Source organism: Aquila chrysaetos, chromosome 26 (genome assembly GCF_900496995.4).
Source record: "Aquila chrysaetos chrysaetos chromosome 26, bAquChr1.4, whole genome shotgun sequence".
Taxonomy (NCBI): domain Eukaryota; kingdom Metazoa; phylum Chordata; class Aves; order Accipitriformes; family Accipitridae; genus Aquila; species Aquila chrysaetos.
In genome coordinates this window covers 11,499,811-11,517,283 of record NC_044029.1, presented here as the reverse complement: position 1 = coordinate 11,517,283, position 17,473 = coordinate 11,499,811, and the positions used below count along the sequence as shown (strand labels likewise).

The following is a 17,473-nucleotide window of genomic DNA, read 5'->3' as shown; positions in this document are numbered from 1 at the left end:
TAACAGTAAAATCTCTGAGAGAACTTCTAGAGGAAGAAAGCAGTTTTATCCCTTGCAATAAAGCTGCAGACTTAGCCTTCAGTAAGAAATATGTCCTCCTGCTTTCACATTTTAGGAGTTAGTGAAGAGGTAGAAACTGAGGCACAAAGCAGATCAGAATCACTCTTTACCTCCAAGAAAAATGAAACCTTTTCTTAGAGGAATGGCTGAATAGAGTCCCATATTCTGGAGGAGTACAAAGTGGTTTTCTAATGTTTGCTTACTGTTTGTAAGCCTGTATTTGGTTAAAAAAGACTCTATCCATGCCATGTGTATAGAAGATAAAGAAATCAGCTGGAAAGAGAAATTAAATGCTATTTTACTTAGCAGCAAACATATCAATGCAAGAATTTCTTGTTTTTCTCCTTACAACATTCTAAAGGGCACAATGAGTCCCCAAAGATATAAACTTAGTTTAAGTTTTAACATTGCTTTGTGGATGTATGGTAATTTTGAGCAAGTTCCAAGAAGGAAAGCAAAGGCAAGATCACGATGCAAGAATTTATTTATTTATGGATTCCCTATTCATTTCTACATGATTAAAGCTCCTAATTTTGCTTCAAAAATTGACACATTGTAACTTTTTTTTAATCTCCAAGAGAAAAGGCAAATTAGGAATAAGTACAGATTAAAATTATTGCAAATTGTTGTGATGGCAGCCTTTCTTTTTAACCAAAAGGTCCTTTGAACAAATATTGAACTGATGATGTGAACATAACTGATGTGATTTGTCAGGTTGATCACTTTAGTTCCCTTCTTTTATTGTAGATATTTTGTTGGATGATGTCACTGATGGAGCACTCCACAAAGAAGGTCATAGTGTGAAAATTTTAGTCACTATAAACAAGGGCTATAGTCGAGCCAAGGTAAGTTCACTACCCAAAGGTCTAGATGCAGAATTATAGCTCAGGCAAATCTTGCAGTATAGCAGCTCAACTTGTTTCAGTATTTTCAGCCAGGAACTGAAGGGAAATACCCTAAAGATAGCAGCTCTCTTCTCTGTCATCCATGCTCAATACAGTTAGGCATTCTCCATAGACTAGTGTCATATGGCCTCCTTCTGCCTTTGTGGTGGCTCAGACACTACCAATTCTCAGTTTAATTAGTACTAGGATGTTCTGGGACTTGCTATCTCCATTTAAAAGTTGTTATAAATTAGATCTATGCCTTCGACCCCTTAGGGTGCAACTATGAATATGCTGCTGAGGTAATAAATTTGGAATTGCATTGTCGTGTTTTCATGTTCTGTATTATAAAAAAATTATAAATACATTGCAACTTTTATTTATATTCATCTCTTTATAAACACAGATGCAATCAAAGAGCAGAATAAGATACTGTATTTCCTTCCTTATAAAGATGTACCAAAGTAATATCATCTATACCTATTTCTGGCACAGGGATTATTAACAAAGTTGTAGCATCACATTCTAAAGAATATTTTTTTTCTTCATTGGGAAAATTATGAATCTTATAGAAAACTGATTACACCATTTTTAGTCCAGTTTCCAAAAATCTCTCTTTGCAGGATCAAAAACCACATGCATATCTGATAGGATCAATTGGAGTCAGCGGAAAAACAAAATGGGATGTTTTAGATGGTGTAATCAGACGTCTCTTTAAGGTAAGACTTGAAAAATTAGCTCAAGTATTAATTCAGTTTTCTTTTTCACTTAAGAAAACTTCTGTGTTGTTTGGGTTGTCTTGCCAAGTTTTAGTTTTGTTTTCTTTTTTGACATATAGCTAACACCACAAATAAACTTTATCCTTAATGTTGCTGTTCTTTTTTCATGATTGTAGGCAGTTCTCTATTGAATGTGACTGCAAGAATCTCCTTGTCAAGTGACTTCGCCTGTACCAAAATGTTTTCCAAACTGCTCTCATTCAATAATTATTTTTATGTCTTATGTTTTCATATAATTTCAGGAGTATATTTTCCGAGTGGATCCGACTACTAGCCTGGGTTTAAGCTCTGACTGCATTGCTAGCTATTGTATAGGGGATGTAATTAGAGCCCATAGCCTAGAAGTGCCTGAACTGCTGCCTTGTGGATATCTGGTTGGAGATAATAACGTCATCACTGTGAACCTGAAAGGTAAACGCCAAGAATATTTTTACAGATACTGTAGAGTTCCTCACTGCAGTCCCTCAACCTTTCATATTTTTGTTCTTACACCTGACCTTTCTGTATTTTGTCTCCAATTCAAGGACTTTATGACATAAACTTTCTGTATGACACTGTACAATACCTAACACAGTGCAGCATTTTGAGGCAAATCTAAAAATATCTCTGTCCTTCTCTGCCTGACTGCCAAATCATAGCAAAGTACAAATTTCTGAATAGTGGCAAAAAAACCAACCCCCAAACAGACATTATGATGAGAAATATTTATGCCTTACCTAGTTCCGCAGGAAAAATTTAATACATTTCAAAAGCTGTAGGGATTTGCTATTGGAGGGGAGGGGGGCCTTCAGAACTATACATACATTGTTGTGACAACCAGTAACCCTTGTGGCTGTCACTCTGACCTTTTTTTTTGTTATGGTTGCCCATAGTGTCTGAAACATACATCTTTGCCTCACTGAGCCTTCTCTTCACATTTACTTTGATTTCATCTCTCCCACCCATCTCGTCCCACTACCACTGTTTAATTTCTTGGCCCTGTGGAAGGATATAAGCATTTCCACAGTAAGGAAGCCCTTAATAGGAATTTGATTTAGGCAGAAGTATCTTACCTTGCTTTGAGCACAGCACTGATGCCATCAGGTGCTGGGCCAAACCCACGCCTACCTTAGCAAGGATGAAGACAGACCATTTTTCTTTTCTTTTGTTCCCAGGAGTGGAAGAAAACAGTTTGGACAGTTTTGTGTTTGACACATTGATTCCTAAGCCAATTACCCAGCGGTACTTTAATTTACTGATGGAGCATCGCAGGATTATTCTGTCGGGACCCAGTGGCACAGGAAAGACCTATTTAGCTAACAGGCTGGCTGAATATATTATAACTAAATCTGGCAGAAAAAAAACTGAGGATGCAATTGCAACTTTTAACGTAGATCACAAATCAAGCAAGGTATGTTACAGTTGAAAAGATAACCTATCGCCCAATTTGTAGTGATGATGCAGAGCAGATCCTATTGATTGGCATACTGTTTTGTTGCTCAGTTAGCATTTTTTCCTACAAGAACTCGGTCTCCAATTCCAGTGAGAAACAGGGACCAGATCTTTCTGTTCTAAACAAACCATTGAAGCACTGTGAAGGAAGTCTGAATTTTCCCTCACTTGACGAAATCCACCTTAAGGATAGATGCAGCGTGAAATTCCTATATAAATGAAATTCTTAGAGTGTCTGTAATTCCTTTGTCAGAAAGGTTGGATATATAGTAATATCAGTCTAACTTGCTTTTATATAGTGATAAGAGCAGCTGATTGTTAGCAAAGACTTCAGAATGGGGATTTTGAATTGTCGTCTTGGGTTCATCTTCTTAATCGGCACTGGATAAATACAACTGCTGCCATGGTTTCTGGCGTGCATCGGTCAGGAAGCTGACCATACAAAAATTGCCTTGTGCATCATGTCACATTCACAGTGATTTACATAGCTTAGATTATCAAGCTTCTAGCATGACTACTGTGCTAGCCACAGATAATACTATTCACTTGCTGTCCTAAATTGGGTATACTCCTAACTTGGTACCCAGGGAAAAGAAAATGAAAGGTTTTGCCCAGAGCTTTCTGATTTGCACAGAACATAATGAATGTTAACATAATAGAAGAAGGAAGGACCTAGAGATCCCAAAGGGGTGAGAGGACCATTCCAGTAAAAACACCACTTTTCACTGTCTTTATACAGAGGATTTGTGATGCCATTTACTTTGGCAGGGGATGTGTTTACATTTTATTAGTATACCATATATATTTATAATGAAAATTGTCCCACAAGAGAGTAAGCTTTTGGATTTCTGGTAAATTGCTTGTTGTATATGGTTTTGTTTGGAGGGGGTTTTTTGTTTGTTTTTTTTTTTTTCTTTTGTTTCTATTAAGATTTATATATAACTTTTGAGTTTATAGTAAAAAAAAGAAACAACATTGTCAAATACTAAGTGTGTTTGAATAATACAGATGGTGCTATTCCATGGAAGAAACCCATGATGTTCCCCTAGAGACACCTGACCATAAAAAGCCAAACAAAAATCTTTCTTGAAATAAAAAAAAGATTTCATGTTCCCATTAAAGAAGAAAAGATTCTGCTATCCCTGATCCAGAAAGTAAAATGGCAATAGGAACTTTGTCCGTAATACTGAGCATTCCCAACACTGACAAAACTAGATACCTTTAGAGATACAGCTGTAAAACTTGACTAGCCCAGACCCTCAAGGGCAATGAAGTGTTGAGAAAAATACAAAATGTTTTGATTATAGAAAGTTCTCTTTTACTCCAGCACTAAAAGCAGCCAGACAGATAGCTGACAGAAAAAAAAAAATTACACAACAAATTTTATTATAAGGTGTGATATAGTATCCCCAAAAGGACAAGTGATTTTCAGGGAGAGTGGTGAAAGGAGATATCTGAAGGAGCAGTTCAATATGCCTAAATCGTGTGATCTGATGGGGGTGTTTTGGTATATAAATGTGCCATTCATAAGAACGGAGGTCCAACAATTGATGTGAGTATCTCAGCCCATTGGAAATGGCATATTTTATTGCAACCTATTTTCCTCTGGAGATAAGATAGTTTATCAGCAGGTTTCTAAGGAATGTAGCTACCAAATAGGAATGTGTATGCTTCAGTCGCTTGCCTTATGTTTAGTGCCTTTGTTTTTCCTAGCATGTGGCTTCAATGTTGCCCTATCTAAGAAGCAGGTCTTCCTGCATGCGCTGATCCAGCTGAATGATCCACAGCGGGGAAACTCTGTGGCAGCCTCTTTATCTTTCTGAAAATCTTTTCCACTGAAATTACATCTATGGTCTAATTGGGTTAATCTTTTCTGGGTTTTTTTGTTAATTCTGCTGAAGGATCTGCGACAATACCTAGCAAACCTAGCTGAGCAGTGCAGTGCTGACAACAATGGTGCTGACCTCCCCGTGGTCATAATTCTTGATAATCTCCACCACATCGGTTCACTAAGTGACATCTTCAATGGCTTCCTCAACTGTAAATATAATAAATGGTAGGTAGTAGCTCTTCTCTCCCCCTTTACAGACCTTTTGCAATTAAAGCAGTAAAAGCTGTTTGTTATTTTGCAAAATAAAATGTCCCAGTGGAAACTTAAGACTCCCATAGGCTGTCAGCAAAGCCCTTATGTGCTTGAATAATTTTAACCCTCTTCAGCCAAGTACTTGGGTGTCTGCTTCACTTTATTTATATGACTCTCATGCATCTCAGTGAGATGTAAACGTACCACAGAATTTAAGAATGTACTTAAACGCTTGACTGAATTAGGGTCTTATCCCTTTCACCCTGTCAGATCACACAAGCTCATTAGTACCATGAGGACAGCTTACGGGCGAGTACGAAGAAATGCCCTTTATAATAGTGGAATTTGGGATATGTGTGAACCCACGAACCATGCCATGCAGAAGCAGCCGTATATCTGGCGGACTTGCACTTCCTACAGTTTTCCTGTAGCAGTGCAGAAGTATAAAGTTTGCTGACTGTCCTTTACTGCCAAGCAAGAATAAAAATAATGCTTTCTGGAACTTTCACTGACCTATAACATTGGCTATTTCTGCTGTAAAAGCGCCATCATAGGGGCTTCCCTTCATAAAATCGCTGTATGCTATGTCTTACTCATGAGATTCACTGACTTCTGAGATTAAAACTCTAAGGCTACTCCAAAATTATGAGGTACACAAAGACAGAGTTGCCTCATTTATTTCTTTATTACAGATGAGTATTAGTAAACTACAAACGTGCAGAGAAGGAAATCATACAAGAATAAACATTAAAAAAAGGGACGTCTCAGGAATATTTTAAATCTAAGACTACAATACATCCAGTGACTCTTTTAAAATTGGACTAGTGCAGATAAGAAGAAAGAATATTCTCTGAATATCTGAATGGATTTTCCCTCAAAAAAACCTATTGCTTTTCTCTTTTCAGTCCCTATATTATTGGAACCATGAACCAGGGAGTTTCTTCTTCACCAAATCTGGAGCTCCATCACAATTTCAGGTACGTTCACTCTGTATTTACTGTGACCATATTTGCACAGTTCCCTGCCCCTCAGCCCAGTTCTTCAACAAACATTGATCTTGCGTCTCATCATAGCAAAGTATGTTCGCTTCTGTGTGTCTCCTGTATTGATGGGTGTCTGAATGGTGTTGAGGAATGGTGAAAGAAATAAGATACTTTCTGACACCTCTAGCAAGTTGCTGGACGATTGAATTCTTGCATTCCATTTGTCTTCAGCAGTGTCTTGAATTCCTGCTGAAGCCTGCAATGACTGTGTTGTAGCGGTGGGCAATAATGTGGTTCATTGGAGCAGTTTTATACTTGCTGACTAACGAGACTCAGAAGCTTAGGACGTTACCTTCATCTCTATGTTTAAGAGGAAATGATGTATTTGGTGTTCATTGCTGCTTGACATTTATCCTTTCTACCCAGGTGGGTGCTGTGTGCTAATCACACAGAACCTGTTAAAGGTTTCTTGGGCAGATATCTGAGAAGGAAACTGATTGAGACTGAAATAGAAAGGAACATACGCAATAATGAGCTCATCAAAATCATTGACTGGATCCCCAAAACATGGCATCATCTTAACAGCTTCCTAGAAACGCACAGCTCTTCAGATGTAACCATTGGTGAGTCCATTGGTGGAATGGCTTGAAATAAGGATGCAGGCTGAGCACTTTAGGGATCTGTGAAGGATATAGTACGTTTTTAAAAGCTGTCACCTCTCAATGGGAAGTACAGCATCAGTTTGGGGAATTTGTGTGGTTGCCAGCAAAGTTGAAATGAAAATGGGAAGTTTAATGAGAGAGTATGTATTTCCTGGTATTTCTGCCTTGGTTGCTAAAGACTTTCAAGAAAATGTTCATAATTTTAAAAAGTGAAATTTACAAAAAATTACCTCAATAGCAACTTTCCTAGGCTTAATTTTTTCCCTGCTTTTACACTGCAGTACAATTACAGCAATAAAAACACTTGGACAGTCAGTTCAGCAAACTAGCAGGTCGGAGATATACACGTACCTGAGGTCTTTTAGTGGAATAGTTATGTTAGGAAAGAAGTCATCCTTTTACATAGCTTTGCCCATAAAACTTGTAAGTGTTCACCAGGCCCTAGAAGTGGATAAAGTGAGACTAGTTAATTTTTAATAACAGGAGACTGATAGCTCCCTTATTGTAGTCCTGTATTAGTATTCTCTTCACTTAAGTGTGCCCCAATACTGCTTTTTTAATTCTGTGAAGATTATTTTTAGTGTGTTCCCTAGTTCTACTTTTTTTAATACACAACTTGACTTCTCAGGTCCCCGCCTCTTCCTCCCTTGCCCTATGGATGTTGATGGCTCCAGAGTGTGGTTCACAGACCTCTGGAACTATTCCCTGGTGCCGTATCTTCTGGAAGCTGTGAGAGAAGGACTTCAGGTATGTCATTTGTTTCCCAGCAATTTTTTTTTAAGTAGTTTCATAAGCTTTCTCCAAGCTACTTCTTACCAATGCATCCAAGTATGAATGCTGTTGTGTTTGCAGGAAGAAAATCTGTGGAGGGATTATAGAAATCAGCCTTGAACTCCTTTTGACCTGCTCTTACTCTGATGTATAATTTGGCTTTGTCCACTCCAGCACTGGCATATCTTGTATTTTATGAAGAAGGTTTCTCCTCTGTGACCGGAGGAAGTTTCTTCTTTTTCCACTGTCTAACGAGTTCACAGCAATGCTAAATACAGCTCAGATTGTCTCCCTGAGTCAAGGCGGTCTCAGCCTACCCCTGCATGGAAGAGTTAATAGCCCTTACACTGGTGCAAGAAAATAGGTTTGGTCTGTGTAATCCTCTCCCACCCACATACACACGTAGGCACACAGGCTTGTGGAGGAAAGCTTGTGAACAAGGATATTTTCACCATTCAGAAAAAAAAAAAAAAAAAAAAAAAGTTTACTAGCCTTATCTAACCAGATTGAGATAATTTACTCTTTGGCCCTGCTGAACATGAAGGTCTGTCCCTTTTTGCCTTCATATCTTGCAACCCTGCTTGTATTTCCTGCAGTTTTGTTTCTCCTTTTTTCTTTCTCTGTATGGGCTAAGATTTCCTCCTGACCGTAATTCTCATTTTGGGTAACAGTGCCATCAGATCAGAGTGCTTCACGGTTCCCTCTGTGCGATCCTCTCCAGAGCTGGTGTTAGCAGCAGTTCCACTGATTGTTAACGACCTATTAAAATTTCTTCTACTTTAATAGAAAGAGGGCTACAAATAGATTTGCTGTAGATAGCACTGTAAGCTGTCCCATGTAGGTTAAGATTTCAGACCATTCCAAATCTTTGGAGCAAACCTAAAACTTGAAATTTATCCTTTCTTCTTTTTTGGCTTTTTTTTTCAATCTTTATTTGGCTTTCTCCCTTTTCCTTTTTCTTGTATGCACTGCAATTCTATGTCGTCTGAAAAGACGCTTTGTGGAAAGGCAGTTTTTTGCCACACATGACACCGAAAGAAATTACTGCACGGTGTAGAGGGGATTGTTATGGACTAGTCAAAGAACCGTGTAAACAGCTGCGGTTTCTTTATCACCTTGTATTGACATAGTGACATACTGATGCGATGGAGGTTTAGAATCTTGCCTGTTGAATATCTCACGCTTTCCTAAAACTGCTTATCTCTCTGGGAATTACAGAATGTTTATGCCTTGTGCAAAAAACTGCCAAACATCTGATAGAACAGCCATGGTGAGATTAACAGCGCTTGTTTAGACCAGCTATAAAAATGCAGTGATATTCTTCATGCTCATATTTTCCCAAGCATACAGGGTACCTACTTAAATGAAAACTTTAATTCTGGAGCAGAAGATGGCAGCATATAGAAGAAAATATGTTGTTTCATGAACCGTTCCAATTTTTAGCTGCTTTGGACGGCTTCCATAGAATAACATTATTAATAATAAACAGAAATCTTTTATATGGTATAATTAGATGTTCCTGGAACCAGGGACGGGTAGAATATGCCTTTCTAGCCTGGTACTTTGCAAACTCACTCGTCAGACACAGAATTTACAAGCCTTGCTCCAGGTTCCAGAAAAGATTTAATTGCTGTTAATCTCAGATGAGGGGAAGTGCTGCCTACAGCCTGGAGTTAGCCTGCTACCTCCCTGAGAAACATTTCCTCTTGGCTTATTTAGGCAGATAGCTGTTATAGCAGCCTAGCCTCAGCGTAGGGCAGAAGGAGTCTGAGTCTCTCTGCATAACATAGGGAACTTGGCTGTCTAACGTGGAGCTCTGGATTCAGCAAGTGCCTGGGAGCAGGTGTTGCAGCGATAAGCACAACTCATCTCCTCTGGCTTTAGCACTAAAATCCTTCACTGTTTTGCTCCCTTTAGGAGCGCAGCCCATCCAAATGCTCCATCAGTGCATGGCCTGCCAAAATTATGCTGCTCCTTGGATTGCGTGAGGCTGTTTTTGCTGGGAGAAATCGCAGAAAGCCCTGGTGAATGGCTCCCCATCCCAATGTGTCATTGTCACAGCTAAAGGAAATCTGTAAAGCAGCAACCCAGGGGCTCTTGGTTAACATGTTGCTTGTGAACAGCAATGTGGAGAAGGGTGCATTTTAGTGAGAAAGCTACCAGATCTCCTAAACTTACAATATTCTCTTTCTTCCTTCCTCTGTCCTCCTTCCAGATTCGTCAACATTTTTGTGCTTCATAGCAGGAAAAACGTATTCTTTGTGAATTTCTTCTCTTAACCTTGTACAAGATCTCAGACTTAAGATCTTGTCTGCTTCTGCATCCCATTTTGCTGGGGGAAGAGAACAATCTGTACTGGCACTTCCTAATTCACTTCAAACAAAATCCAATTAACTTGAATGTTTTAGATAGGTCTGAGTTAATTTCACCGATACGCCTTAAGCAAATTACCTAAAGGTCTCATTTCACATTGCATCAGGAACTTGTGGCTCTCACTGTTGCCTACAAGTATCACTAGTTATGGAGTGCTTCTCAGCTTGCAGCCACCTTGCCTATTGAAGGAGCATTAATGGAGATGAGGTCTTTTCAATGTCTTATCATATCCGAGTGCTGAACACATCTGAAAGCAAACCACTTATTAAAATGGTTTAGACATTTTTGATGACTTTTGTCTGCTGTTGCAACTGGGACTGAAAACTCTGTAGGATACTTACCTGTGTTATATCCATAATACAGATGTACGGTAAGAGGGCCCCCTGGGAGGATCCCTCCAAGTGGGTAGCTGATACCTATCCATGGAGCTCTGCGTCTCTACAGCATGAGTGGCCATCGCTACTTCAGTTAAGACCAGAAGATGTTGGTTATGAAGGTTATGCATCAGCAAAGGAAGGAACGACCTCAAAGCACGTTCCACAGACTGATACAGAGGGGGATCCCTTGGTAAGATTTAAACTTTGGGGAAAAGGCTTTTCAGTATGTACTTTGCTGTCACATGTTAAATTGTTCACTGTACCGTAAAAATTACTGTGTACCTGTTCCAAAATGGGCTTTTAAAATGAATCATACTATAATTTATTTAAAAAGTTGAAAAGGAAAATCTAGCAGGTGGGCAGGTATCACCATCACATGAATACGTCCCTAAATTGTTTGCAATTCCCATCCACCCAGAAATGTATTTGGTCTTCATCATTATAATGTTTGGGTACCACCCTTCAGCAACTTATTAATCAGCTTATTCTAAAAATACCTTTCCAGGTTGGGCAGTCCATCACCTACACTCTGCAAATGAAGGACTGAGAAACTCGCATTATCCAACTTGTCTATCATAGAGAATTTAGTGGAAATGCAAATTAGACGGCCATCCTCTCTTGCCTCAGAACATTTCAAGATAACTGATGACTGTATAACAGTCTTAATGTAAAAGGAATGCAAGTGTGGTGGCATTAAAAGATAAGAGGTTGATTTCCCTCAATGCCATGTATTGTTTTATTTAAATATGATCCCAGACATTTAGGTTTACCATTGCCGCCTCTGATAATGGACTATTAAATTGCCTATATTGAACTGTTATTCTTGTATAGTGCTTTCTCTATAGACTGCCTTTATCACAATTCAAAATGCCGTTTTAGAGAACTGTACTTCTGGAATACAGGCAGCCCTTGGAAAAGGGAATTTCTCAGAGGAAAATGCATTTAACTCTTATCAGTGCTAAGAAAACGGCCCCTCAGCCTCACTGAAGTGTTTGGTAACCAAAACCAGACCTTGCATCCTGAAGATGTGTAGAAAATCACCTCATTTGATCCCCCGTCTCCCAGTCCATAAGCTTGGGGGTGATTGTTTGACCCTGCGATTTGGGCTGCCAGTGAGTGTATTGGCCAGGTTTCCAGCACGTATGCATCATCTCCACTACGGTCAAAATACTTGGGCAGCTCGAGCTCAGTGTCCCATCACCCTTGCTCGCTGCACACTGTGGTCAGTATCTGTATCTGGCTAAATATCAGAAGCTTGAAACTTGTGAATGGAGGGCTTGCTCCTGCCTCCGGTGGAGCTCACGGGGAGACAGACCCTGCGCTCGCGGAAACACGACGTGTCCCGTGCAGGCTGTATTGCCCACCCACCGCATGTATTCTCAGACATGGATACCTATTCAACCGTCAGCAAAAGCTACCTGATTGCGTTAAAGAGTATTAAATGCTGTTCAGTGCCTAGAGAAAACTTTACAAGCTGTACAGGTTGAAACCATAGAAATGTAAGGATTCCTGAGCAAACTGGAAAGAGGGGCTTAACACACAAACGCACAAGAATACCTCTTTCTCTTTGGTTTGTCATCGCCTGCTTTTTTGTAATGACAGCGTATTTGTTCCTTGAAAAACACTACAGCAATGTCAACATCGCTTGCAGCCCTGAGCATGCTGGCAGAAGCGGATGTTTTATAAATAAAATCCTGATCATTACACAGAGTTAGGCGTCAAGCATCCAAGTAATTTTCTGGGGCTTAATGCTGCTTTTTGATGATTTTTCAGATGGGTTTCAGGTTCTAATAATCCCCAAATTATGTGTGGGCTCTCCTCTCCTGGGTAGGAGGATCTGTTGCTGCTCCCCTGCTGAGGTCAGCCCCTCAACAGCAGATGGGAGTCTTTTATGAAGCAGCTGGCCTCGGTCCACCCCTCTCTGGCTCCTTCCCCGTCTCTCTCTTGCAGAGGGGCTATGTTAGTGTGATTATGTTTTCAGTTGCTTTTCCAATGTAGTGTGTCTATACCATCCAAAAATTATCTGGAAGCTTGACTGTCTCCAAATATGGGCCCAGATGTCCAGCTGTGATATGGCTTCCTTCCCCTGCCGGTGCTGCAGCTGCAGCCGGTCTCACCCCTGAATTAAAGAGAGTTATCAGGCAGCTCCATTGTATCCCTCCGGCTCTTTGGACCTTTAAACTTCTATTTAAAGACCAGAAGGCAATGAAAAGGGTGCCAGGAGGAGCCGCTGTCACCCTGCCCTTTCTGAAATCCTTTTGTATGGTCCCCTCAGCTAGATACCAGCACACCTCATACAGCAAGGGAGCTTAATTAAATTTTAACACGGTCACTGCAGCATTAAATGAGATGCGATTATGTAAACATTGCTTTCTTCTTTCAGATGAATATGCTAATGAGGCTTCAAGAGGCAGCCAACTATTCGAGCGCACAAAGCTGTGACAGTGACAGCACCAGCCACCATGACGACATTTTGGATTCATCCCTTGAATCAACTCTCTGAAAGGGACAAACCTTGGTGGAGGATTATGGTAAAATCTGTTTCCACTAGACCACTGCCAGTATTAAAGCAGCACGCCGAGGTCCCTGAGTGAGAATGGTGTGTTGTAGGTAGGCAGGAGACCTAAATCTGCAAAGTCAGGAAGAAAAATTGAAGTGGAAAGCTTGAATTAGTTTAATTTCAAGGCATTTCAATACCTATGGAGCCAAGTGAGACTCCATTTGTCAACTGGAAAGGGCCCTAGACCAAGGGCATCTAAGCAGATTGCACACGTGTTAGCCAAACTGGAATATTTTTTTTTCCCTTTTCCTCTTTCTCTCTCTCTGCCTCTGTTTCTCTGTACAAGTTTACAGTGCAACTTCTTCTGTTTTTTCCTTTAGTTTACCCTGAGGCGCTGCATGAACAGTGCGGTCTTCTAATTCTCTTCTAACCTCTGTTGTGCCACATGGTGCTGGTCACAGGACTGCAGTGGTGTTTGTGTTGTACGCTACTGCCCATTCCAAAACGAGTCAAAGATGATGATAGTAACTCAGAAAGCACAAACAGTATTGTGCAATCACCAGAAAACATGACTGTGATATGCTGGATAAGTGCCAATTTAATTCTAACTGCCATGGTCACGGTGATGCGCTCCATCAAGTTTTTAGTACACGAGTCACAGATTTTATAAAGTTGTTTTTACCACAAAGGTCTTTTTTAACCACCTGCCCACTCCTTAACAACAGTTTTATACCAATTATTAACCAACACTGATTAAAGGCTTTTTAGGGCTTCATTTGTTTGAGCCTTTTCAGTGAAAGAAGGAACATTTCTTATGGTGCTGTCTCACTGCCTTAAAACAGATTTCTAGAACAGTTTTACAGTTGGTTTAATTCCTAAACCATTGGTAATTTACACTGTTTTTTTCTTCATTTACTAATGAGAAAACATCAGTTAACACAGTAGCCTCATATCTGTATATCATGATTTTTTAAAGTAATGGATAGGAGAAAGAACAGTTGCTATATAATATTTTTATCTTGTGAATAGATTGCTCTGCCTACCCTCAGAAATACACAAGGAACCCAAACCCACTTCCGCTGCCACCTAAATGCTGAGAAAATCGGCTCAAATCCATTTGGTCCCATGGAATGGAGTTTTTGGAGGATAGATGTTTTGAATTCTTATCCAGCAGAGCTGGATGCACTTGATGCAGCATGAGCACAAATATATGGTTTTTTTTTTCCTTTTTCTAGTTTTAGCATGTTGTTTTGATTGCTATTGTTGTACATGAAGAATTCAGCATAAAGAACACTGAAGCAGTGATGTCCACTGTGGAAGAGGAAGAGTTTATACTGTAAAAGTGGGTTGGTTTTGCACAGTCTACTGGGTGGGTACTGTAAATATTGAAAAAAAAAAAAAAAAAAAAGAAAAAAAAAAGCCTTGCACAAATCAAATCAAAAACAAACAAACAAACAAAATTGTATTTTATTCTGTTGGTGTTAAGAGATGTTTCACTTGCTGAGATTTCCTGTATGTTGCAAACAAATACAGAATGCAAACCTTAAAAGCTGTTATTACCTGGTGTGTTTGTCCTGTACTTACAGTTGTTATGACTATGCAGGAGCTATCAACGCTACAGTCAGCATGTTTCAATATCTATACAAAGCCAATACATTTTGGGGGGGGAAAAAATCTGAAAATGTTTTAAGTGCATATGTCATGGCAGGCTACAACCAGATTGCATTCAAACTGCTCAGAATAATCGGGAACGCTCTTTTACCACACGAGGTGTCCGGTTAAAATAGGTGCATAGAAACAAGAAGGTATCTAAGGGCTCTGGCATTGTGTAGACATGTACTGTACACCTCCATGGATGTTACCTTCAGGATGTGTATTTGGTGCTATTAACTCTTTGTGGCCACCCTGTGGTCACTCGCTGTAAAACAAAGATAAATCAATGCAGTTTCCAAATGGCACTGAGCTGCATCGCTGAATCTAGAGGTTCCTACACGGTGCTATTGCCCTAATAAAACTCTGATTTTATGCATGTAGGATTCAGTCAGACCAACATCATGCCCCCCAGTCTGGATCCATTTCTGATGCAAAATGTCAGCGCATACACCTTGACTGACTCAACTAAAGGAAAGCTGCTCTTTCCTGTACCTGTGCTCTGAGCAAACCTGCGAATCTTTTCCTGCCATATATAACACACAAACACACAATATTACATATTACATATACAAAACTTCCTGCGATACATCTCAGTGAGTCCACCTAGTTTACAACTCAGAAATTGTTTGTGAAACATTTGTCTGTACACATTTTATATTTTGTACATTTTTGATGTAACATATCATGTAAATAGACAGAAACAGTGAAATAAATCATCTGAAAAGTTTTGTAGTCTTTGTAAAGCCCTAATAATAAGTATTTGGTGTCATCGGACTTAACTGGATGATGTATTTTCTATTGGTTTATTGTTCCTCTAGCTTGTAAACCAGCTTGCGTATATTTTTTTGCAGGTGTGCGCACTGTATCTGTCTAAATTATTACTTTGCCATTAAAGTGGAATTATTTATTGAAAACACAGTCTGGTGTTTTTGCAGTCAGGACCACTTAACGCTTAGATATTATTTCAAATACAAAACCGCATAAACAAAATGACAAACTGGAGGATGTGATTTTCTGTATTCAGCAGAACTAATCTCTGTAGAAACAAAATTAAGTACTGTTTCCAGTTCCAGTGATTCAGTATGATTTTTGAATTGCTGTTTCCATGGTGGGAACAGCTTGTGCAGTTCAGAAACAACTTTACAGTCTCCCCGTTCTCAAGATTATCTTCAAATACAAGTCTATTGATTTCAGTGGTGGTAAATCTGTACAAAACTGGTGCAGTATTGTGCCTTATTTTCAAACTTGAAGGACTTAGAGCTACTTCCTCAGCAGGTATATACATCAATATGATTTAATAGAATTCAGAGAAAGAAAGGAGAATTATGTTAGTCAGCTAATCACAGACTTTGAGGTTGGAAGAGATCATTATGCTCCTGCAAGTTGTAACACCTCAGCTTTAAGTCTCAGCAGCAGATCTGTAATTTCTCCTGAAATTGGCATATCCCTGGAAAGACCTTTAGACAGTACAGAGTAGAAGATCCAGCACCTCGCTGTCAATGTGGCTAATTATTCACTGGGTGGCTTTGTTTTTTAAGGGCTTTATTTGCAGTTAGATCTTACGTATCTTTCTTTTCAAGAGAAAAATACCCCAAACTGTCTTTTGTTATGCCTTTTCCTCCTACACTAAAAAGCCAACCGCCATCAAAAACATCTTTTACATTTAATAGTCTTCCTTGCTTTTCTTTTTGATAATACAAGCAGCTTGCTCATTCTTAGCTTTTCATGATAAAGCGTGCCTTTCAGACCTCAACACATTTTTTAAGGACTTTCTAACTACTTTTTGATTTGTCAGAGTCCTTCCTGAAGTGTGGGTATGAGAACTGCACACGGTATTCCTGTGATGATTTTACTTTTGCTATAAACAGAACTAATACCACCTTCCTACTCCCACTTCGTATTTTCCCTGCCTAGGCTTCAGGGCTGACATTCACTCTCTAATTGCATCATCCTACTGCAGGCTCATGTTCAGTTAATTATCTACCAAGACCCTGACTTCTTTTCATGTTGCATCATTTTGAAATACTTTGTCCAATCCTGTCTGTATAAACTATGCTCTTTGTTCCTTAGATGTATGATTGCAAACTTATCTGTATTAAAACAGGATATTCAAATCAGCCCACCCTACCAAACGATTCAGATCATTCTCTACAATCAGCACCTAATTTACCACTCCACCAGCTTCCCTGACTTCCAAAAGCTGCTAACCATCATCTTACTTTGTCTTTCAGTTTGTAGGTAAAGGTAGTAAGCAATGTTTTGTCAAGAACAGACCCCTTTTGAATCCTGCTAGGACCCTCCATGGAGATTTGTTTTACAGCTACATTATTGGGTCACTTATGTCATGGGTATATTTGTATTACAGTTAATGCAGGTATGAGTATCAGAATGTCATACAAAACCATATGTGTATAATATTATAGGAAATATATGATGAGTTACATGGCTTCTCCACCACTGTAGGTCTCCAAGGATGGATTAGATTAGTTTCTGTTGAAAATTACATATGTAGACCTGATCTTGCACAGAAAGGGGAATAGCCTAGATGACTTTAGCGATCTCAGTGCAGCTTTCCTATAATTCTGTGCTGCAGCCTTTGCACATTATCCAGCTGCCATTACTTAAGGGAAAAGATATGAAATTTAATTGTCAAACTCATTCTGTGTCTACTGTCTCAGCATATCTACCTGTTAGCCTTCATCTGGAGACCTGCCTGGTGAATGCCCAGGTTCCCAGGACAGGAACAGGAACGGGAACGGGATAGTGCAGCCTCTGAAAGGAAAGTGGTTTTGGCAAAGTACTTGAGACATTGCTCTTGCTTACAAGAACTCATTTTTTATGCTATCATTAAATAGCCACTGTGTTTCTCAGCATGCACTACTTTTTCTTGATAACTGAATAATGTCACGCAAATTAA

At 39.4% G+C, this 17,473-nt stretch overlaps 1 protein-coding gene across 6 annotated transcripts in view; it reads left to right on the top strand.

Moving 5' to 3' along the window:
- NAV3 (neuron navigator 3) overlaps window positions 1–15,470 on the top strand; it is a 275,913-nt gene extending 260,443 nt beyond the window's left edge. For all 6 annotated transcript variants that reach the window (XM_030002936.2, XM_030002937.2, XM_030002935.2 and 3 more), the window contains 10 exons: window positions 808–905; window positions 1,568–1,663; window positions 1,966–2,134; window positions 2,878–3,113; window positions 5,056–5,210; window positions 6,143–6,214; window positions 6,647–6,843; window positions 7,511–7,629; window positions 10,390–10,593; window positions 12,787–15,470. In XM_030002936.2, coding sequence (XP_029858796.1) covers window positions 808–905; window positions 1,568–1,663; window positions 1,966–2,134; window positions 2,878–3,113; window positions 5,056–5,210; window positions 6,143–6,214; window positions 6,647–6,843; window positions 7,511–7,629; window positions 10,390–10,593; window positions 12,787–12,906 — 1,466 coding nt within the window. In that variant the 3' untranslated portion in view covers window positions 12,907–15,470. The remainder of the gene's footprint in view (window positions 1–807; window positions 906–1,567; window positions 1,664–1,965; window positions 2,135–2,877; window positions 3,114–5,055; window positions 5,211–6,142; window positions 6,215–6,646; window positions 6,844–7,510; window positions 7,630–10,389; window positions 10,594–12,786) is intronic.
- The last annotated feature ends 2,003 nt before the right edge of the window (window positions 15,471–17,473 follow it).